Here is a 21,265-nt window from a genome sequence, read left to right as displayed (position 1 = left end):
GTGGAGTGTGTCAATGACTGCTTTCTGGACATCTGTCAACTCAGCAGTCTACCCCATGATTGTGGAGCCTACTGAAATATACTAAGGGATCTTTTTAAATGCTTAGGAAGCCTTTGCTGGTATTTTTTGTTAATTATTTTAATTTACTGAGATAATGACTTGTGTGTTTTCATTGGCTGTAAGCCATAATCATCAACATTAACAGAAATAAACACTTGAAATAGATAACTCTGTTTGCAATGACTCTAGAGTTTTACTTTTTGTATTGACGAACTGAAATAAATTAACTTTTTGATGATATTCTAATTTAGTGAGATGCACCTGTAGGTCTAGCGAGAAGATGTCATCGATCCATTCCAGGCACCTTGCGAAACCTGGAGCACAGCAGAGAGAAGTGGACCCAGGGGAAGGAAGCAGAGTCCGGGTTACCCAGGACAGGGACAGGTGTGGAGGTTCATGCCCTAAGCTTATAGCCTAAATCGCTGAAATCACTAAGGAATTTCCAGCTACTTTTAACTTTGTCATTGGTGCCAATGTGCACTATGACTGCTGTATCCTCATCAGCCGTTCCCAATAATCTAGCAACCCAAGCATAAGAAATGGAACACATGGTTTTATCATACGGGTCTGTTTCCTTGATAATAATGTTTATTTATATAGAGCCAACAAATTCTGAAGCACTTTACAATTTAAGGGAATCTGTCAGGGTAAGTACATAACTATTAGTATCCTACTAAAAATGACCTATTTAGCATATTATGGCTGTATTATACAATATTTGTACATTTTATCTTGTGTCCCCCCTATTTCCTCATAGATTGTAAGCTTGCGAGCAGGGCCTTTACTCCTTTTAATATTTTTAATATCTGAGTTATGCTTATCCTGTAATGTGTTTTTGTCTGTTCAAGCCCCCCTAAAATTATAAAGTGCTGCGGAATATGTTTGGCGCTATAAAAATAAAAATGGATTATTATTATAGTATCCTTAAATAGTGCTTGGACAGCCCTTTTAGAATATGTAAATATCTGTGATATTCCCACTCTCACCATGGGGGATTTTAACATACTCATTGATAAGGAGCTTTCCCCATCTGCCTCTCATCTTCTTTCTCTAACTGCCCCATTCGGCCTCTCACAGCTAACTAACTCTCCTATGCATGAAAAAGGGCCCTAAAGTACAGACCCCCATCACCAACCTAAGCGCTAACGATCTGGCCACTTATTTCCTACAAAAAAATCAAACATATCCATCAAGACATTTTTACACAATCCCCTCAGAGTCTGGATCCCCTTCCCTCACGCACCTCAAGTTCATTTTCCATCTTCGAGCTGGTCACCGAAGAAGTGACCAGACTCCTCGCTTCTTCCCACCCTATAACAGTGACCCTATTCCCTCACACCTCCTTTAGTTCCTTTCCCCAGCTGTCACTAACCACCTAACTAAAATATTTAACCTCTTTCTTCGGGTATCTTTCCCTTTTTATTCAAACATGCCATCATAACCCCTTTACTAAAAAAAAGCCATCCCTGGACCAGAACTGCACAGCTAACTACAGACCGGTCTCTAATCTTCCCTTCATCTCTAAACTCCTGGTCCACTTCTGTCTAATCCGATATCTCTCAGATAACTCTTCTCGACCCTTTACAATCCGGTTTCCGCTCCTCACACTCTACGGAAATTCCCCTCACTAAAGTCTCTAATGATCTACTAACAGCTAAATCTAATGGTCACTACTCCCTGTTTCTTCTGGATCTCTCTGCCGCTTTTGACACTGTGGATCTCCAACTCCTCCTCACTATGCTCCACTTTATTGGCCTCAAGGACACCGCTCTCTCCTGGTTCTCCTCCTATCTCTCTGACCACTCCTTCACGGTATCTTTTGCCGGCTCTTCTTCCTCTTACTATCGGGGTTCATCTTCTCCTTGTATACTGCCCCTATTGGACAAACCATCAGCAGAATTGGTTTCCAGTATCATTTCTATGCTGATGACACCCAACTATACACCTCTTCACCTGACATCACCCCCACTCTAATACAAAATACCAGTAATTGTCTGTCCGCTGTCTCTAACATCATGTCCTCCCTCTATCTGAAATGGGATCTCTCCAAAACTGAACTCCTTGTTGTTCCTCCCTCTACTAATCTACCTATACCTGACTGTTCAATTTCCTTGGGGGGCGCCACCATAACCCCACAGCAGCAAGCTCGCTGTCTTGGAGTCATATTTGACACACAACTTTCCTTTATTCCCCATATACAATCAATCACTCACTCGCTCATGTCACCTGCACCCTAAAAACATCTCCAGAATCCGACCTTTTCTCACCTTTGATACTGCAAAAACTTTTACGGTCGCTCCTATTAACTCTCGTCTGGACTACTGCAACTCTCTTCTAATCGGTCTCCCTCTAAACAAACTCTCTCCTCTTCAATCCATTCTGAATGCAGCAGCCAGGGTCGTATTTCTATCAGGTCGCTTCACCGACGCCTCTACCCTGTGCCAGTCATTGCACTGGTTACCCATTCACCACAGAATACAATACAAACTCATCTCTTTCACCCACAAAGCTCTCTACAGTTCTGCACCGCCCTAGATCTCATCCCTCATTTCTGTCCATCACCCCTCCCGTGCACTCAGTTCTGCAACTTATCTAAGACTAACATCCTCCTTAATCCAAACCTCACACCTCTGTCTCTAAGACTTCTCTCGTGCCGCGCCAGTTTTCTGAAATGCACTGCCCCAAAAGATCCGACTAATATCTAGCCCCATTGTCTTCAAACGCGCTTTAAAAACACATCTGTTTAGACAAGCCTATCACCTCAACTCACCAACCTAACTCTCCCCTGTTCCCTCCTAAATCTTAATCTGCCCCTGCCTATTCATCTGTCTCCACATCCTCCATGCACCAAATAGCACATGGTAACTGCTCTTAGACAGATACTGGCTGATGAGCATGTTCTACCTATTGTGTCCCCCCATTTCCATATAGATTGTAAGCTTGCGAGCAGGGCCCTCACTCCTCCTGTAACTGTTGAAATGTGATACATTGTATTGTTTATATTGTCGGTATATGTCCCTACTTAATTGTAAAGTGCTGCGGAATATGTTGGCACTATATAAATAAAAATGATTATATTATTATCATTAGTTTACATTTTGTTTTCTTGCTATAGGCTTCCCTTGTAGCTGCCTAACCTAGTCCGGTCAATTACAATCTCAGGCTAGCTAGTCAAGCGTATTTAAATTAAAGTAAATATTCATCCCTACCCCAGCCCATATTTCCTCCCACCGCTCTACACCGACTTCAGTAATTGTAAAACTCACGCACCTGCAAAATGCTTCCCTCAGACTGCGAATGCTGGATTTAATTTATTCCTGAGTATGTAAGAGTGTGACAGGGTCTGTCATACGCCTTCATTCCTGAAAGACGTATCCAAAATGTGTTGTGAAATGTGATTTTACTGTATTTCTATGGTGTAATGTAGCATGTGAAAATGCCTAGAATCTTATAAGTACTAATGAATGTGGTTATTGTAATGTAACTAATGTACAATGTGAGTAATGTATCATGAATAGGGAAAGTATAGCGTTAGATCTAGGACATAAGGTTTTGCTTAGGGATTAGAGGTTAGATTAAGAAAGGGAAATATGTAGTTGGGCATATTAGTAGGAAGTAGTGTACAGTTAGTATGTTTGGAGCTGTACAGTTAGTATGTTTGGAACCAGTACAGCATGGCAGGGGAGGAGGTCATATAAAAAGGGGACCACTTCCTAGTTAGATTAGATAAAGTGTGGGTGAAAGTTCAAGGGCAGAGGGCTGGAGGCACGAGAAGTATGCAATGTTCTGGAAGTATGAGAGCATCAACAACTTTCTTCAGTGGACATTCCTGTAACGTCCAGGGCCTATAGCCCTAACTAGGCACTAGGAAGAGTGCCTTATTCCCTTCCAACAAGTGGAAGCCAGACAGGGAAACGCATGAGGGAGACGGGATGGGTCTTGAGAATTCTGTCGGGCTGACCGGAAGATCCCAGGGACTGAAGGAGCAAGTAAACGAAAGGATAGTTCAGGCAGAACAAAAGGAGAACATGGAACGTACTGTGCTTTGTCAACAAAATCAACACAGACCATTAGGCAAAGTTGAACTGGTTGATAAGAAGCGGGTGTCACCTGATTTATGTGCGGCTGTTCGCTGTCTCTGTGTTTCCAGATCCAGGGACGCCTCAGGGCCAAAACATGTGTTCTGTACTATACACACACAGGGCATAAGAAGTGGGACACGTTTTACTTGTAAGGAGCCAGGGTGATGAGAGGCAGCTCCTTGACCATGACTCACACCCTGCACACCTTACAAGGACACTGACTCTGCACTGCAGAGTGAATAGGCCAAGAGGAGTGTGAAGAATGCCACCTATGGAGACCTGTAATACAGTTTCGGTTGTAATTTGTTGACAGTGGTTATTTTAGGCGTCTGTGTGTGTAGTGTGAAAGAGTGAACAATTACTGGAGGGAAAGTGTGAATGAGACCAAGGACAAAGGCACAGATAATTTGGGGATAATTCATTGGGTACAGCTAGTATGGGGCTACCGGTCATGGAGCCCAGCTAATATGCAAATACCTCTCTCATTGGACACAGCTATGATGGGGATAACTGTCATGGAGCACAGCTCATATGGGGATATTTATATGTATAGAACCTGTAGAACAAGGTAATCAAGTATAATGTGAAGAATTAATTTCCCTGTCAATTTCAATTAAAATTACTTCTTCACATTATACTTGAGTGCCAAGTTCTTTATATAATATGGGGATATTTGACCACTAATTACAACACGTCAGTCCCGTAATTTGAAGGATCACCTGGTCAAGAGTTTTTACCCATACAATAACCAATCTACTTTATTTCTTACATTAGTACCAAAAACTACCCCACGATGGGAGTCTTTTCCTTGAGTGAAATGTGTTGCATGTGCAAACATTGATCATGCAACCAAATTAAAATGATTGGATGATAAAAAAAAAAAGGGGTCATCACTCAGACCATCTCATGTAAAACAAAAGCAGTGATCTACCAAGCCACCTGCCTCTGCTCTAAAATCTTTATTTCCCTTTCCACGCGCCCCTTCAAAATTAGAGTTAGGGAACCTGTAAGGGATATCATTGCAGCAGCAAATGAGGATGAAGTGGATAATTTAAGACCTATCTCCATACATTTTAAGATCAAGCATTCTTGTGACCCATGCAGACTCAGAGTCATAGGTATTGACCATATCCATTCAGATCTTCGTGGAGGCAACATCAGCCGCCTCCTCCCTCAAAAAGAAGCAAAGTGTATTTGAACCTTACGTAAATTAGTTACTTGGCCTAAATGAAACTCAATTTCGCTCCTTTCCTCTGATCACCAGGTCCCTCTCCTGTCGATTTCAGATTTTTAATTCCCAATTACTATTGTGTTTGTGTGTTTTTAACATTTCACTTCTTATTCTAGTACGTACCTCTACCAACAGAAGCGTGATGGATTAGATGTTTTTAGATACATCGACATGTCTCTCTTGATCGAATGTTACCGAGACATGGACTTTTTTTTATCTGACCCTCTGATATATTTCCAATCTAACATAGGATAGTTTGTTATTTTTATGGTTTTCTTTATGTGCTTGTACATGGAGATTTGTATTATAAGATTTAAAATGATGGTTTTTGTTTCTCATGTACATCCATATTCTCATTAATTCATTAATATTACACATCTTCTTACATTATTTTACATGTATTTTTGGCATTTGTTTTCTCATCACATTTTTAATTTCTGTCAGTCCTATTCAGCTCACAAACTCCTTCACTTCATACTCTCTCCACAAAACACACTAAGCATATTTTTTTCACTAGTCACAGATACTATCATCTTTTCCATTTGCTTTTTTTTATTTTACTTGTTATTTATTTTGAGAATCATGCTCAATTATTTTTACACTATAGCGACTTTTTTTTTCCCCTGAGTCATGTGTGAACAAATGAGTGTATTATTGCTCTTCTGTTTTTCCTTTTTTACACATATTTCACTGTGTATACATACTTATGTAATATTGCATATCTATGTAGCGTTACATATGTAATACTTATATTTTTCACTATGATTTTTACCATCTTTCTACCTAATATCCACTTCATATATGCAGTCACTTCATTTAAATTTGTGGTCGCAAATTCTATTTAGCCCCATCTGTTATCCGTTGCCCGTTTATTTGATTTGTGTGTGCGTATTTCCGGATCTCGTATTTGTGATACAGTAGTGTTCAAAATAATAGCAGTCCAATATGACTAACCAGATTAATCACTGTTTTTGGTATAAATTATATTACCACATGTCAAACAATGTACCAGTTGGTGCAGTAGATTCTAAGAAAACCAACAGACTCAGCATTCATGATCTGCATTTTTTTTTAAGTCTGTATATTTAAATAATAGAAAAGGGGTGTGTTCAAAATAATAGCAGTGTGGAGTTCAATTAGTGAGGTTAATCATTCTGTGAAGAAACAGGTGTGAATCAGGTGTCCCTTATTTAAGGGTGAAGCCAGCACATGTTGTACATGCATTTCTCCTTGAAAGCCTGAGAAATATAGGTAGTTGTTCAGAAGAACAGCATACTTTGATTAAAAAGTTGATTGGAGAGGGTAAAACTTCTAAAGAAGTGCAGACAATGATGGTGTGGAAGAAAATGGAAAACTACCAATCAAATAGATCGAAGACTAGCCAGAATGGCAAGGGCTCAGCCAATGATCAGCTCCAGGATGATCAAAGACAGTCTCAAGTTACCTGTGAGTACTGTGACAGTTAGAAGATGCCTGTGTGAAGCTAATCTCTTAATGAGAAGTCCCCGCACATATACTGAAACTGATTCAATTTGCCAAAGAACACATCAACTGGCCTAAAGAGAAATGGAGAAACATTTTATGGACTGATGAAAGTAAAATTGTTCTTTTTGGGTCCAAGGGCAGCAGACAGTTAGTCAGACGACCCCTAAACACAGCATTCAAGCCACAGTACACTCTGAAGACAGTGAAGCATGGTGGTGCAAGCATCATGATATGGGCATGTTTCTCTTACTATGGTGCTGGACCCATTTACTGCATACCAGATATCATGGACCAGTTTGCATATATTAAAATACTTGGAAGAGGTCATGTTGCCTTACGCTGAAGAGGATATGCCCTTGAAATGGTTGTTTCAACAAGACAATGACCCTAAACACACCAGTAAATCAGCAAAATCTTGGTTTCAGTCCAACAACATTTAGGTTATGGAGTGGCCTGCCCAATCCCTGGACCTTAAAATGATCGAACACTTCTAGGGTTACATCAAAAATGCCGTTTCTGAGGCAAAGCCAACAAATACCAAAAATTTGCGAGATGTGGTCAAAGCATCCTGGGTTGGAATAACAGTTGACAGGTGCCAGAAGTTGGTTGACTCTATGCAGCACAGATGTGAAGCAGTTCTAAAAAACTTTGGGTGTACAACTAAATATTAAGAGATTCACAGGGATGCTAAATCCTCAAAAAAAAGTACATATTGTGAGTTTGTAAAGACAAATGCAAATGTAGCACCCTGAGGATTCGGCTGCTACAGGGGTATTGCACCTCAACCCAGAGGTGTGATATTCCACTCCCGGGTAAGGATGGAGTGTGGAACTGAGCTAGTAGGCTGCATGCACTACACACATCCCATTTCCGGGGAACAGACCGACGGTACTCCCACCAGTTTATGTGCAGGTACGATAGTGTCTGTTCCTGGCTGGAGTGGGAGGGGGGTGGAACATCCCAGTAGTGTAGGGGCAGATAGGGGGAGCAGCCTGGGTAAAGCTAGGAGCTCATTGGGTGCTGGTCACCTGAGCTCACACATAGAGGGAGTATATAAGGTGGGCACCATCTTAGGACAGGGTCTTTTGTAGAGTGAGGTCAGTCTGTCTGAGAGCCTGAGAAGCAGAGCAGAGGAGAAGGAAGAGAGACCCAGAGGCGCAGAGGGGACCCCAAGATCCCAGAATAAGGACAAAAGGGTGAAGGGTCGGCAAAAGGGTACCGGATCCCAAGCTGGCAGAGGCTACAGCACACCTTAGCCAGGAACCGGAGGTCGTGGGCAGGATCTGCCACGACCCTCACCAAATCCACTAGAAAGGCATACCAAGCATAGGGTCAGGGAGCCCAGAGGAGGCTTGACCACCAAGAGACCCGAGGGAGCCGGCCAAAAGTGGATCCCTGGTGGGAACGGCCAGAAGAAGGGAGAGTCAGAAAGGAGCTCAGGACCATACTCAAGAATTGCCCGGGAGTTGACCGAGTCCAGGACCTGGTGGACGCAGCACGGCTTGGGTGGTCACTGCTGTACACAGTGACCCGAGCAACACCAGTAAGTAAAACCCTGGAACTGCATTTTATGCCTCTGAGTCTCCTTGCTGCACCTTCACAACCACCATCCTCCACGGCTGACCCCCTGAGGCTATACCCCTCCCGTTGGGGGTTATACTACCAAAGCTGCACACATACCAACAGCCTCAGCGGACCCTGCTGCAGCGGCGGCCTTTTGACCGCAAATCAACGGGTGGAATAGTCGACACAAAGAACTCTAATAACATCTGTAGGACTGCCACACACTGAGTTTGACACCCTGGGCACGGACCGGGTCACAGCCACTCGGAGACTACAACCCCCATCTGATCCGGCTCCGGGTATCCCTAACAACATGGCCCAGGGGGCGCGTCACAAACACTGCTATTTTTTAGAAAACAGCCCAATGTTCATTTGTTCTTTTCAGTAAACTAGTTAAAAATGATATTCATTTCTCTTCATGTTTTGAATTAGAAACAGTGTAAAATGTTCCCAATGCATGGAAATAAAAACTAATAAAGATTTTGTGCTTAACTCATGTTTTTGAACACACTGCTATTATTTTGAACACTACTGTACCTGTGTTCGCATTGCATTTCTCCTATAGTGAGCCCATTTGCCATTAGTGCGCATGCGTGCCCGCCCCCTCTCACTTATCTCCAGCAGAGTTACTCCCCTTGAAGACGCTCTGATCTGGCGCTCGCTCATGTAACCCACATGGGTGTGGAGCAGGTTCTCGAGTTCACAGCGTCATCAATGACGCGCCTGGCAATGGGATTCACTGGAGTGCACCAGTATTTGCATGTGCCAATAAAGTACTGGCATCTCATTGTCTCGTCCGTTTGTATTAATATATTGCCATTTACTATTGGTTTGCTCTGCATATATAAGGGTGTGCGAGACCACTCCCCCCCCCAGAAGAAGGAACAGCGCCAAATAGCGCTTTGGGGATCTGGCACCGCATTCCAACAGGGGTAAATCACAATTATTTTTTTTACTATCAGCATCCTGATGATTATTTTTATTTATTTATAGATAGTGTCTTATATAGTTGTGGTACATTGTTCTACTGTGCAGACACCGACAAATATGGCCTTTATGGAAGAGTCATCAGAAGAAAATCTCTTCTACTTCCTCACCATAAAATTAATTGTCAGAAGTATGCAAAAGAACATGTAAACAAGCCTGATGCATTTTGGAAACAAATCCTGTGAAGCGATTAGGTAAAATTAGAACTATTTGGTCACAATGATTAAAAGGTATGTGTGGAGAAAAAAGGGCACAAAATTTCAGGAAAAGAACATCTCGCCAACCATTAAGCATAGGGGTGGGTCAATTATGCTTTGAGGTAGTGTTGCAGTCAATGGCAAGGGGAACATTTCACGGGTAGAGGGAAGAATGGATTCAATGAAATTTCAACAAATTTTAGTGTTTGCTGATCTGTTTAGATCAGCCAGTGGTCACAAACAAGCATTTTTACAAACGCTTGTAACTCAAATATTGGCCATTATGCACAAAATTCTAAGTTTTTAGTTTAACAGATATAATACAGAGCAAAGCTGCAGAGAGATATATAAAAAGGAGGGTGGTCTGTGGGCACAAGTAAACAAAGGTCTTGAACAGATCATCTTTTAGGGTCTCTTTACACATGCAGATGAACTGTCCATAAACAAATGTTGATAGTTGCATGTTTCATTAATTTTACATGATATAAAAATGTACCTTATATTCCGGCGTATAAGACGACTTTTGAAGACTGAAAAATCTTCTGTCTAGTCTGGGGTCGTCTTATACGCCGGTAATGCTTTTAAACTTTCAGAAATTGACATGCGGGGATACTCTGGGGGTGTTAATAAGCTGCCGTGGCCGTATCCCTGCCATGTCGGAGTTAATATAAGGTGGAGGGAGTTAAAATACGGCAGCGGTAGGTCCAGACAGTCAGCGCTTCTGTGCTGAAACTGACACATCGCTGCGTATTCCCAGCTCCGGACACAGCGCAGGGCTTCTGTGACAATATATGAAAAGCCGGCAATTCAGCAGCGGCATAAGCCGGCACCCGACAATTTAGAATAGAAAGAATAGAGAATCACACATAGATTAGATAGATAGAAACATGTCAGTCACATATATACAGTAAGTACAGTGACAGTGTTGCTTACTGTACTTGTCATTTAGTGTAAAGGATTTATTAAAACAAATAATAGTGTTTTCATGCACTGTCTCTTTAAAAAAGCCGGCCGGCAATTCAGCAGCGGTACCCGACAATTTATAACAGACAGAATAGAGCTTCACACATAGATTAGATAGATAGAAACATGTCAGTCACATATATATGAAGTACAGTGACAGTGTTGGTTACTGTACTTGTCATTTAGTATTAAAATAAAGGATTTATTATTAAAAAAATTGGCGTGGGGTTCCCCTTAATTTTAGGCTCTAGCGGAGGTTAAGCAGACGGCTGGGGCAGATGTTTGAAGCCTGGGAAGGGGGTAATACCCACGGAGCTTCCCAGGCTACTAATATCAGCCCCCAGCTGAATACCTAGTCTTTACTAGCTATTAAAATGGGGGACCCCCCCCAAAAAAATGACGTGGGGTCCCCCCTAATTTAATAGCTAGCAAAGGCTAGGCAGACAGCTGGGGGCTGATATTAATAGCCCAGGAAGGGAGCCATGAATATTGGCCCCCTCCCAGGCTAGAAACACCAGCCGTCAGCCGCCCCAGAAATGGCGCATCCATAGGATGCGCCAATTCTGGCACTTAGCCTCGCTCTTCCACGCTGCCCTGGTGCGGTGGCAGGGGGTAATAGGGCTGGGGTTGATGTCAGCTTATAATGCCAGCTGACATCAAGCCCAGGTTAGTAATGGAGAGGCGTCTATAAGACACCCCCATTACTAACCCCATAGTCAAAGTTAAAAAAAGCACAAACACCCAGAATAAAGTCCTTTAATTGAAATAAAGACACAATTCTTTATTGTTCTAAATTAAACCATACTTACCATCACGCCCATTCCAGCTGAAGCCAACGATCTCCTGCAATAAAAGAAAAATAATAAACCAACCTCATCCTTACCTCTCCATGGTTCCCAGGACAGCTTCAGCTCTGCTACATCGAGATGACAGGCTGGACCGCAGCAGAACGCTGCCATCCAGCCTCTCATCCCGCAGACACTGAGAAGCGCAGGCATGCTTGCGCTCCTCAGTGTCTCGCTGTGACGGCATCCAGATGAGCCGACAATGAACTCAGCTCACCTCCTGAACGTCCGTCACTGACAGCGTGGGAAACTTCTACTGCGCATGCGGGGAGCAGGAGAATTTTCCCACGCTGTCAGTGACGTGCATGAGGTGAGCCGAGTTCATTGGACATGATCTCGGCTCATCTGGATGCCGTCACAGTCAGACACTGAGGAGCACAAGCATGCCTGCGCTTCTCAGTGTCTGCCGCATGGCAAGCTGAACGGCAGCGTTCTGCTGCGGTGCAGCCTGTCATGTGAATGTAGCAGAGCTGGACCGGTCCTGGGAACCATGGAAAGGTAAGGATGAGGTTGCTTTATTATTTTACTTTTATTGCAGGAGATCGTTGGCTTCAGCTGGAATGGGCGTGATGGTAAGTATGGTTTAATTTAGAACATTAAAAAATTGTGTCTTTATTTCAATTAAAGGACTTTATTCTGGGTGTTGTGTTTTTTTTAATTACTTTACTAGAAATTCATGGTGGTCATGTCTAATATTGGCGTGACCCCATGAATTTCGGGCTTAGGGCCAGCTGATAATGCCAAGCTGGCCCTAACCCCTTTATTACCCAGTGAGCCACCGCACCAGGGCCCTGGATGAGTTGGGTACAGCGCCAGAAGATGGCGCTTCTATGAACGCGCCATTTTCCGGGGTGGCTGCGGACTGCAATTTGCAGCGGGGGGGGCCCAGAAAGCTTGGGCCTCCCTGCGCTGCAGATTCCAGCCCCCAGCTGCCTATTTGTACCTGGCTGGACACAAAAATAGGGCGAAGCCCCACGTCTTTTTTTTTAAATTATTTCATGAAATAATTAAAAAAAAAAAGGGCTTCCCTATATTGTTGTGTCCGGCCAGGTACAAATAGGCAGCTGGTGGTTGGGGGCAGCCCGTTCCTGCCTGCTGTACCTGGCTGGACACAAAAATATGGCGAAGCCCAGGTCAACATTTTTGGGAAAAATTAATTACAAAATTAATAATAATTTAGGGACTGCATCTTTATTAACCCCTCAATTGTCATTTAGTGTTAAAATAAAGGATTTTTTAAAAAGAAAATTGGCGTGGGATCCACCATCATTATAGTCTCTAGCGGAGGTTAAGCAGACGGCTGGGGCAGATGTTTGAAGTCTGGGAAGGGGGTAATACCCACGGAGCTTCCCAGGCTACTAATATCAGCCCCCAGCTGAATACCTAGCCTTTACTAGCTATTAGAATGGGGGACCCCCCCAAAAAATGACGTGGGGTCCCCCCTATTTTAATATGTTTATGAGTGACAGTTTTCCTGCTATATACCTGCATGTCATAAGAATTTAAATTAAAAAAGGACCATGTTAAATTCAAATCTGTTTTTTTTAAATTTTTACCGGTGTTTGGTATGCGTTGGAAAAGGGGTAGTCTTATACGGTGAATATATCCTAAACTCTATATTTTAACAGGAAAGTAGGGGGGTCGTCTTATACACCAGGTCGTCTTATACGCCGGAATATACGGTAATTGTTCAAGCAAAACCCATGAAACAGATGTACATCTTGATGTCCAATGATTTTCAGCGTGGTGTAAAATATATGATCAGCAATAATAAAGTAACTTATCACGGCAGGGATTAATCACTTGATAACCACGATTCCAGGGCACTTTACTAGTTCATTAGAAGCAGGTACAGAACTGTGAAACTGGCTGCATTACTTTTGTGGGTGTGAGAACAACAGTGGCTTATTCTATAATTCATTTCTTTTGGATTAAAATATAGATTCTAATAGTTGGTTAGCTTTGTTCATCTGAAATACTGCATGTTTAACCCACCCAAAAATAGGGTACAAACACAAAGAAAATTTTTGTTTTTTTTAATTGTCTATTACAGATATAAAAACTTTGCCAGAACATTAACAAGGTTGCACTTAAATTACATATAATATTTATACAATGTCATAACTTTTTCCATTTCTAAAGAGCTAGGATGGTATGTCTAAAAAAAACATAAAACTATTGGAGTAAAACTTAAAAGACAACTTGCCACTTATAACACTATGAGGTTAATCTGCAGGTTAATAGCATAACAAAAGGTGCTGGCTTCTGTACTGAAAGCATGGCTCCAAGGAGAACCTTAACTTAATTCCTCCTGGGAGCCACAAGCCTTCTGTCACACAGGCATGCCAGCACAGCTAGTGTCACTGCTCAGTACGGAGTGGGTAGTACCTGTAAGCACGCCCTGGCACTTTGACTGACAGATGATTCTGCACTGATGCACTGCAGAGCTGTCAAAGTGCCAGGTGTGACTGTAGCCATGCCTGCATGACTGAAAACTGGCGGCTCCAGGGAGGAATAACGTTCATTTTCTCCCTGAAGCCGTACTTTCAGTATGACGGCCGGGCACCTTTCTAGAACTATCAACATGCAGATTAACCCAATAATAGAATAAGCCTAAATGACAGGTATGTTATAAAAAAGTTTTTTTTATTACTTTCACAGCAACAAAACTGTAATAATTCTATACTTTCTAAAATTTCAACCAACTTTAAACCTTCTTTTTCTCTCAATGCAGATAAGTTGAACCCAACACAGATAAAATGTATTTCACATTGCTTTAACATTCTGTAAATTATGAAAATACATTTAATTTGTTGAAGACTAACACCGCTTCCTTGTCTTGTAGATTTGTTATTTTGCTTGTGTTAGCTGAAAAAGAAAGATAATAAATGACATACCGTACTCTTAGCTCTTGCAGTCAAGTACCGTATATACAAGTCTGGTCATTTTACAAAAAGAATGCAATGTATTTTGAAAAGAATTAAGCCAGCCCAAGAGACTTTTCTCACCATATTCATTGCTATGCTAATGACGTGGGAAGGTACATGAACAGCACAGGGGTGGATTACAAGCCACAAGTAAACGCAGTATGACATGGTAAATATGTTTTAAGCACTTTATGCCAGCTCACTCCTTTCTGCCAGGCTATAATCAGGGATAATATCCCAAGCGCAGACATGTGACTGATGCACTCCAGCACAGTGGAATGGGCATATAGAACATTCATTGTCACATTCCAGGAGCCATAGTATTTTATTAATTAGTGGACATAGCTGTTCGAGGGCTTTTTGATTTTCTTCAGGATGATAAAAAATGATATTTGTTGAAGAGTTTTATTTTAACTTTTTTCCAGAGGTTTTATACTTTGTTTTACATCATTGTCACCCCCCCCCCCCCCTCAAGAGATCATTACAGATCTCCATTGAAATATTTTATTTCTTTAATTTTTCCCCAGTATAACTGATGCATCTACAAGAGCCCCATTTCCAGGGAAAACAGGTATCTGCTGTGGCAGGCAGGCATCACTGGTAGACCTGATGTGGTTTCACTAAGACTCAACAGGCTCTTACATAATGAATGCTCAGTGACTTCATTTATAGGCAACAAAGCGCTGACCACATGGAAATGCATCTTATTTCTGCAACTTAATTGTTCTCAAATTGTAGCAAGAGAATATGTCTACGGTACAATAGAAAAGTTAAAAGTAACATTAGCATTAATATCCAGTTGGGCTAAAATAGTTTCAAATGTATTTATATTGAGAAGGGTAAAGAGTATAACTATCCAATCCACACAGTACCCATGACAACCCTGCACCATGGAGAAATTTGGTGGGGATTTGTCATTATCAGGATCTCCCACCCAACGTTAAAAAATAAAAAAAGCATCAAGCACATTACCATGCCAAATGTTAACCCCTTCACGAATTTTGACATACAATTACCTCAAAAGTCATGTCCCTGACTTTGATGCGGGTTCACACACCAAGCCTGCATCTTTCCCTGCACATGATGGTTGATTTAATCAGCCATCATGAGCCATTTACACACCCGCAGTTAATATGACAGCGGCATTTAACAAGCGCCGGCAGGGATCGCGTTGCTCCATGCTTCCATTGGCACGCCCGTGATGTGACTGCGGGGTGCCGATGGGTTGTCATGACAGCCGGGGGTCTGCTGGTGATACTCGCGCCTTTCAATACTATCTTCCTGTGAAAGTCAGCCCATGGCTGGCGTTCATAGGGGTTTGTGATTTTCATTATATACAGCAGTGCTAATGTACTAATATGTATAGCACAAGCGATCAGACGATTGCAGCTTCAAGTCCCCTAAGGGGACTAATAAATAAAAAAAAAAGTTTTAAACATATAAAAAAATAAACAAGTTCAAATCACTCCCTTTGCCACATTAAAAATAAAAAAAAAAATGTAAAAAATAAACATATTTGGTATCGCTGTATTTGTAAAAGTCCAATCTATCATAATATATAGTAAATGAATCTGACCGGTAAATGGCGTAACGACAAAAAAAAACCCAACAGACTTGCATTGTAATAAAATGCATCGACAAAAGGAGCTAAAAGATCCTAAGAGCTAGATCTCGGTGAAAATGATTAAGAAGGCCAGATCTTATTAATCAAGTTTTCTTTGAAAGAGGTGGTACACTACAAGGTATGATGTGCACATTTAACCCCATTTAACCCTTTCACGACATCCGCTGTATATGTATGGAGCATGTCGGAAGCGGGTGTATGGAGAGGGCTCACGCAACGAGCCCACCCCATACTTGGCAGGTGATGACTGTGTATTACAGTATTATGTTTGTATTACAAACGGGAGTGCAAGTCATTAACTCCGCCCACAACGTGATCACTGGTCTCCGATGGGGTGTAACGACAGCCGGGGGTCAGCTGCTGGCCCCCGTGCTTGTCATTACGGGACAGTGATTTCTGCTATATGCAGCACTGCTGTGGCATCGCTGCATATAGAAGGTGAGTTCGTCCGATCGCTTGTGCAAGTTCCCTGAGGGGGCTAACACAAAAGTAGTAAAAAAAAAAAAAAAAAAAAAAAAAAAAGTTTTAAATAAAATCTGAAAACAAAAAATAAAGTTCAAATCACCATGCCCCCCCACCCCAATCGAAAATAAAGATATTAAAAAAATATACAGAATTGTCCGATCAAAATATAAAAACAACTACGGAATAATAAGCGAAAAAATTCAAGAACGTTAATTACATTTTCTTGGTTGCCACAATTGCACAAAAATGCTATAACAAGCGATCAAAAAGTCACATCTATCCCAAAATGATACCAATAAAAACGTCTCCTCCCACAAAAAAAACAAGCCACAACACAGCTCCATTGGCCAAAAAATAAAAATATTACGGGTCTCTGAAAATGACCCACCTGACCCATCTATCAATGTCAATGGCTGTTCACTCTCGCCAGTCCCGCAAGTGCGCTGCCTTGGGGTAACTCGGGACTCTGCGCTCTCCTTCAAACCACATATCCAAGCCCTTTCCACTTCCTGCAGACTCCAAATCTAAAATATCTCATGGATCTGCACATTCCACAACCACGAATCTACAAAAACACTAGTGCACGCTCTCATCATTTCCCACCTCGACTACTGCAACCTCCTGCTCTGTGGCCGTCTTTCCAACACTCCAGCACACCTCCAATGTATCCTAAACTCTGCTGCCCGACTAATCCACCTGTCCCCCCACTATTCCCTGGCCTCTCCTCTCAATCCCTTCACTGGCTCCCCATTGCCCAGAGACTCTAGTTCAAAACCCTAACCACGGCATACAAAGCCATCCACAACCTGTCTCCTCCATACATCTGTGACCTAGTCTCCCGATACATACCTGTACGCAACCTCCGATCCTCACAAGATCTCCTGCTCTACTCCCCTCTTATTTCCTCTTCCCACAATCGCATATAAGATTTCTCCCGTGCATCCCCCCTACTCTGGAACTCTCTACCCCAACACATTAGACTCTCGCCTACCGTGGAAACCTTCAAACAGAACCTGAAGACCTACCTCTTCCGACAAGCCTACAGCCTGCAGTAACCCTCGCTCAACCAAACCGCTGCAAGACCAGCTCTACCCTCACCTACTGTATCCTCACCCATCCCTTGTAGACTGTGAGCCCTCGCAGGCAGGGTCCTTGCTCCTCCTGTACCAGTCGCTGTCACGTTTTTTTCACATGTAAAGCGCCATGGAATAAATGGCACTATAACAATAAATAATAATAACAACATAAGGTATTTGCAAGGTTTAAATCAATGTGCACAATTTACATTGCAGTGGACCACCTCTTTAACTTATGCGGACAGTCAGATGCTTGTGTCACACTTGCCTGGTGAAAAAATGGTACCGGGAGGCACTGTCTCCACCAGCTTGTCTTTTTTTTCTTTTACAGTGTTAATTTTTGGCCATTTTATGCTGGGAAACCTTGGTTCTTGCCATTTATGTGGATGTTACTTTGACCACCAACCTAAACATTGTTGTAGATTGCGTTTACCCCTAAAACTTGACCTGTTTTAGCAGAAGAATGTGCCCTACTACACTTCATGAATTGCGCTCAAATGATATGGGTTTGAGAAACATAATAAAAAGCTTATTGTGTTAACTTGGTCTCCAAATTCTCAAGATTTCAACCTAATTGAGCATCTGTGTGATATGCCAGAGGTCCTGTACAGGAAGGTCACACTTTGCAACCCACAGGAATTTCACCAGAAAACATATGTTGCAAACTTAGTTTTGGCAGAAAACACAATACACCTTTAGAGGTCTTGTGGCATCCGTGCTTCGATGTTCCAGGGGCATTCTACTTGCATAAGGGGAACCTACACAATATTGACTAAAAACTTTTATTGTTTTGGCCAATTAATGTGTTTCATTTGGTAGGCCTCATTTTATATCTTTTATTCTAAAGAAATAAAAAACACCCATAAAACAAGTTATTTTTTTACCTGGAGGAACGAAAAAAAAGTCTCCAGCCTTTAAAATCCGTTCAGACTTGTGTAGATTCAACCTCACTTGACCTTGTTCAATATAGTAAATCTGAAGGCAATGAAGACACAAACTTTAGAATTGATAATTTTAAAACAGCTCACCAACTCAAAATTAGAAGGTTAAAGTTACATATTAGCATGCAAGAAAGTACATGAGGCATAGCCGTTTGAACACACTCTATTCATATTTTGTTATTGTGCAGGGAGTTGCATTTTTATTTCAATATTAGAGAGCACATATAATGAATTGAGAAATTTTATTACAATTTTAGCTTTGTAAGGAGTTTCTTCTGTTCTCTTCAGATTTTGTGTGTGAAGTTTGGACATGTAGAGATATGCATGACAGGCAGTAGACTGCGTCTGAGTGTCCGCCTCTAGTAGGCATATACGCCTGAAAATGATGCACGGCAGAGTGCACGTTTACTCTACCGGCATCATTATAGTCTATGGCCCCATCAGTGCATACGTCCGACTCCCGTTTTTGACGTATGACCCGAAAGGGCCACCGGGCATGTAACTAAAAGCAATGTGAAAGCACCCTTAAAAGGGGTTTTCCCATGAACAAAGTACATTTTAATTAATAGTTACTTGATGTGTTAAACAAAAATGTTCCTGTGCGGAGATAATCTAATAAATGTCCCTCTGCTCTGTATTGTGTAATGGCTGTGTCTGACTGTACAGGGACATGGTCTGATCTTGCCACATCTCCTGGGCAGGGAAGGACGCAAAAGAGTATACAGATATTACAGCAATGGATCGCAGCTGATTCTTTCTGTGAGGTAATCACAAAAAGAATCAGCTGTGATCCCCTGCTGTAATGTCTGTATAATCTTTTGCGTCCTTCCCTGCCCAGGAGATGTGGCAAGATCAGACCATGTCCCTGTACAGTCAGACACAGCCATTACACTGTACACAGCAAGGGAACATTGATAAGATTATCTCAGCACAGGAACATTTTTTAAAATACATCCAACTGTGGAAGTTATTATTATTCAAAAATCTACTGATTACAATGTTGTTTGGAATTAACGGTTTGTGGGAAAACCCCTTTAAACAACACCCATCACCTATCTATGACTGCCCCTTTTTATTCAATGGACAACTGCACACTGGCATATTTTTTAACGAGGACTTGACATTCAAGTATAAGTTGGATCTGAAATTCCATTTTCCGTTGGTGTCCTGACATTCAGAGAGGGTTCCAATAACTTTTTCCAAGCCGTCCTTACTGTAAAGTACAAGTGTGTGCTATGACTAGCACCTTTCCAGCATTTTTTTTTCTTATTTCAGTGCTGAAGTTGTGCCATTAATCTAAGTTCCCTGACACTAGTAATACACTTACCAGCTTTTGTCTTCTGCTCTTCCCAGCGCGGCTTCAGTCCCGAACCGTCAATATATTGATTTTTGTATGTACTATAAATTCTCTCAAACTGTTAACGTCGAGGAACCCAGAACTGTGGGTATAATCACTAGCTACCAGTAGACTGATACTAGGGAGAGTGAGGAAAAAAAAAGTGGTGGCTTTTTCTGGTGGTCTATACGATCTCCAAGTGCAAATGTAGTAAAATAGGGGAGGTAGATAAGTAGGCAAATTAATCATGCTCCATTTAGGTGTTCGAGAAGTGTCTTTTACGGATGTTTCGGAGTTTGATTGACCCGTTCATCACAACAAATTTTCATTTAAATTAATTCATCTTAAATTTAAATTAATTCATCTGCACTTAGATTCCAATTAACTGACAAGAACGGTTCCAGGAAGGAAGGTTCCAGCAGTGATTAATATAGGAAAAACCAGGTGTTGTGTTCTGAACAAAACAATCTAAGGTGAGAATCAACACCATGGGGAAATCACAATCTTCAACTGATCATATTGGGGTTGTGCCCTATAAAGCTCTATTCCAATTTCTTCATATAGATCAGAAATCTGCCTCCAGGGATTATTATTATACATGAAAAGGGGAAGTTACCAGTGCGAGGAGTAATTGCCGCTCTCCTGAGCTCACTGCAGAGCTGTGTGGCTCCTCTCAGTTTCAGCCAGGTTGCAATGTTGTTACAATTTAACCATGTGCCCACGATGCAGAAATGCTCTGGATTTTTCCTGAGCGTTTCTGCATCTCCCTGGCAGGAAAAACACATGCGGATTGTACATGCGTTTTTCCTGCCAGGGACATGCGGATGTGAAGCGTTATTCACTGACATTTCCGCATGCGGGTTGACAAGCGCTTTCCAAGCGATTTTAGCATCACTTGGAAAGTGCTTGACAACTTGGTCACACTATATAAATCCATGCAAACGGCATGGATTTATATATTGTGACCACAAAGAATGGTAAAAAATAAAAAAATAAATCTATACTTACCTTCTGATAGCCCCCGCAGTCTAGCTTCGTTCCGTCCTGGCTTGCCGGCAGCTCGCGGTACACTGAAGGACCTGCCGACGTCAGCGGTCGCGTGACCAGTCACATGACTCTGAAGTCAGCGCAGGTCCTTCAGTCAACCGCGAGCTGCCAGCAAGAGAAGACAAGCACAGCGGGGCCATCAGAAGGTAAATATGATATTTATTTTTTATTTTATTTTTTTTACAGGTTCTATGGTACCCGAGGGTCTGGAGGAGAGTCTACTCTCCTCCAGACCAGGGTACCATCCGCATATTGAAAAGCATGGAATCCGCATGTACAGATCCAGTGATGCGGATTCCATTCGTTCCAATGCAAGGCAAAAACGCAGCAATTCCGTAAAATAATTGGTAGTGCTGCGTTTTGTTCCGCAATGATAATCCGCAGCGGAAATTTCCGCAGCATGTGCACAGCACATACGGATTATCATTGGGGAATA

General features: G+C 42.0%; 1 protein-coding gene across 7 annotated transcripts in view; it reads right to left on the bottom strand.

Annotated features, from left to right (window-relative positions):
* The window catches only part of CENPC (centromere protein C), a 267,360-nt gene that overhangs the window by 59,920 nt on the left and 186,175 nt on the right, over window positions 1–21,265 (bottom strand). For 6 of the 7 annotated variants that reach the window (XM_073637041.1, XM_073637044.1, XM_073637043.1 and 3 more), the window contains one exon: window positions 18,390–18,480. In XM_073637041.1, the coding sequence (XP_073493142.1) occupies window positions 18,390–18,480 (91 nt within the window). Of the gene's footprint in view, window positions 1–13,434; window positions 14,282–18,389; window positions 18,481–21,265 lie in introns of those variants that run through there. The other variant, XM_073637045.1, reaches the window with a different exon arrangement.

The sequence above is a fragment of the Phyllobates terribilis genome, unplaced genomic scaffold (assembly GCF_046119375.1).
Source record: "Phyllobates terribilis strain yellow unplaced genomic scaffold, ASM4611937v1 Scaffold_1__5_contigs__length_1240528914, whole genome shotgun sequence".
In the NCBI taxonomy this organism is placed as follows: domain Eukaryota; kingdom Metazoa; phylum Chordata; class Amphibia; order Anura; family Dendrobatidae; genus Phyllobates; species Phyllobates terribilis.
The sequence above is the reverse complement of the archived record's forward strand: the minus strand, read 5'-3'. Positions and strand labels throughout refer to the sequence as shown.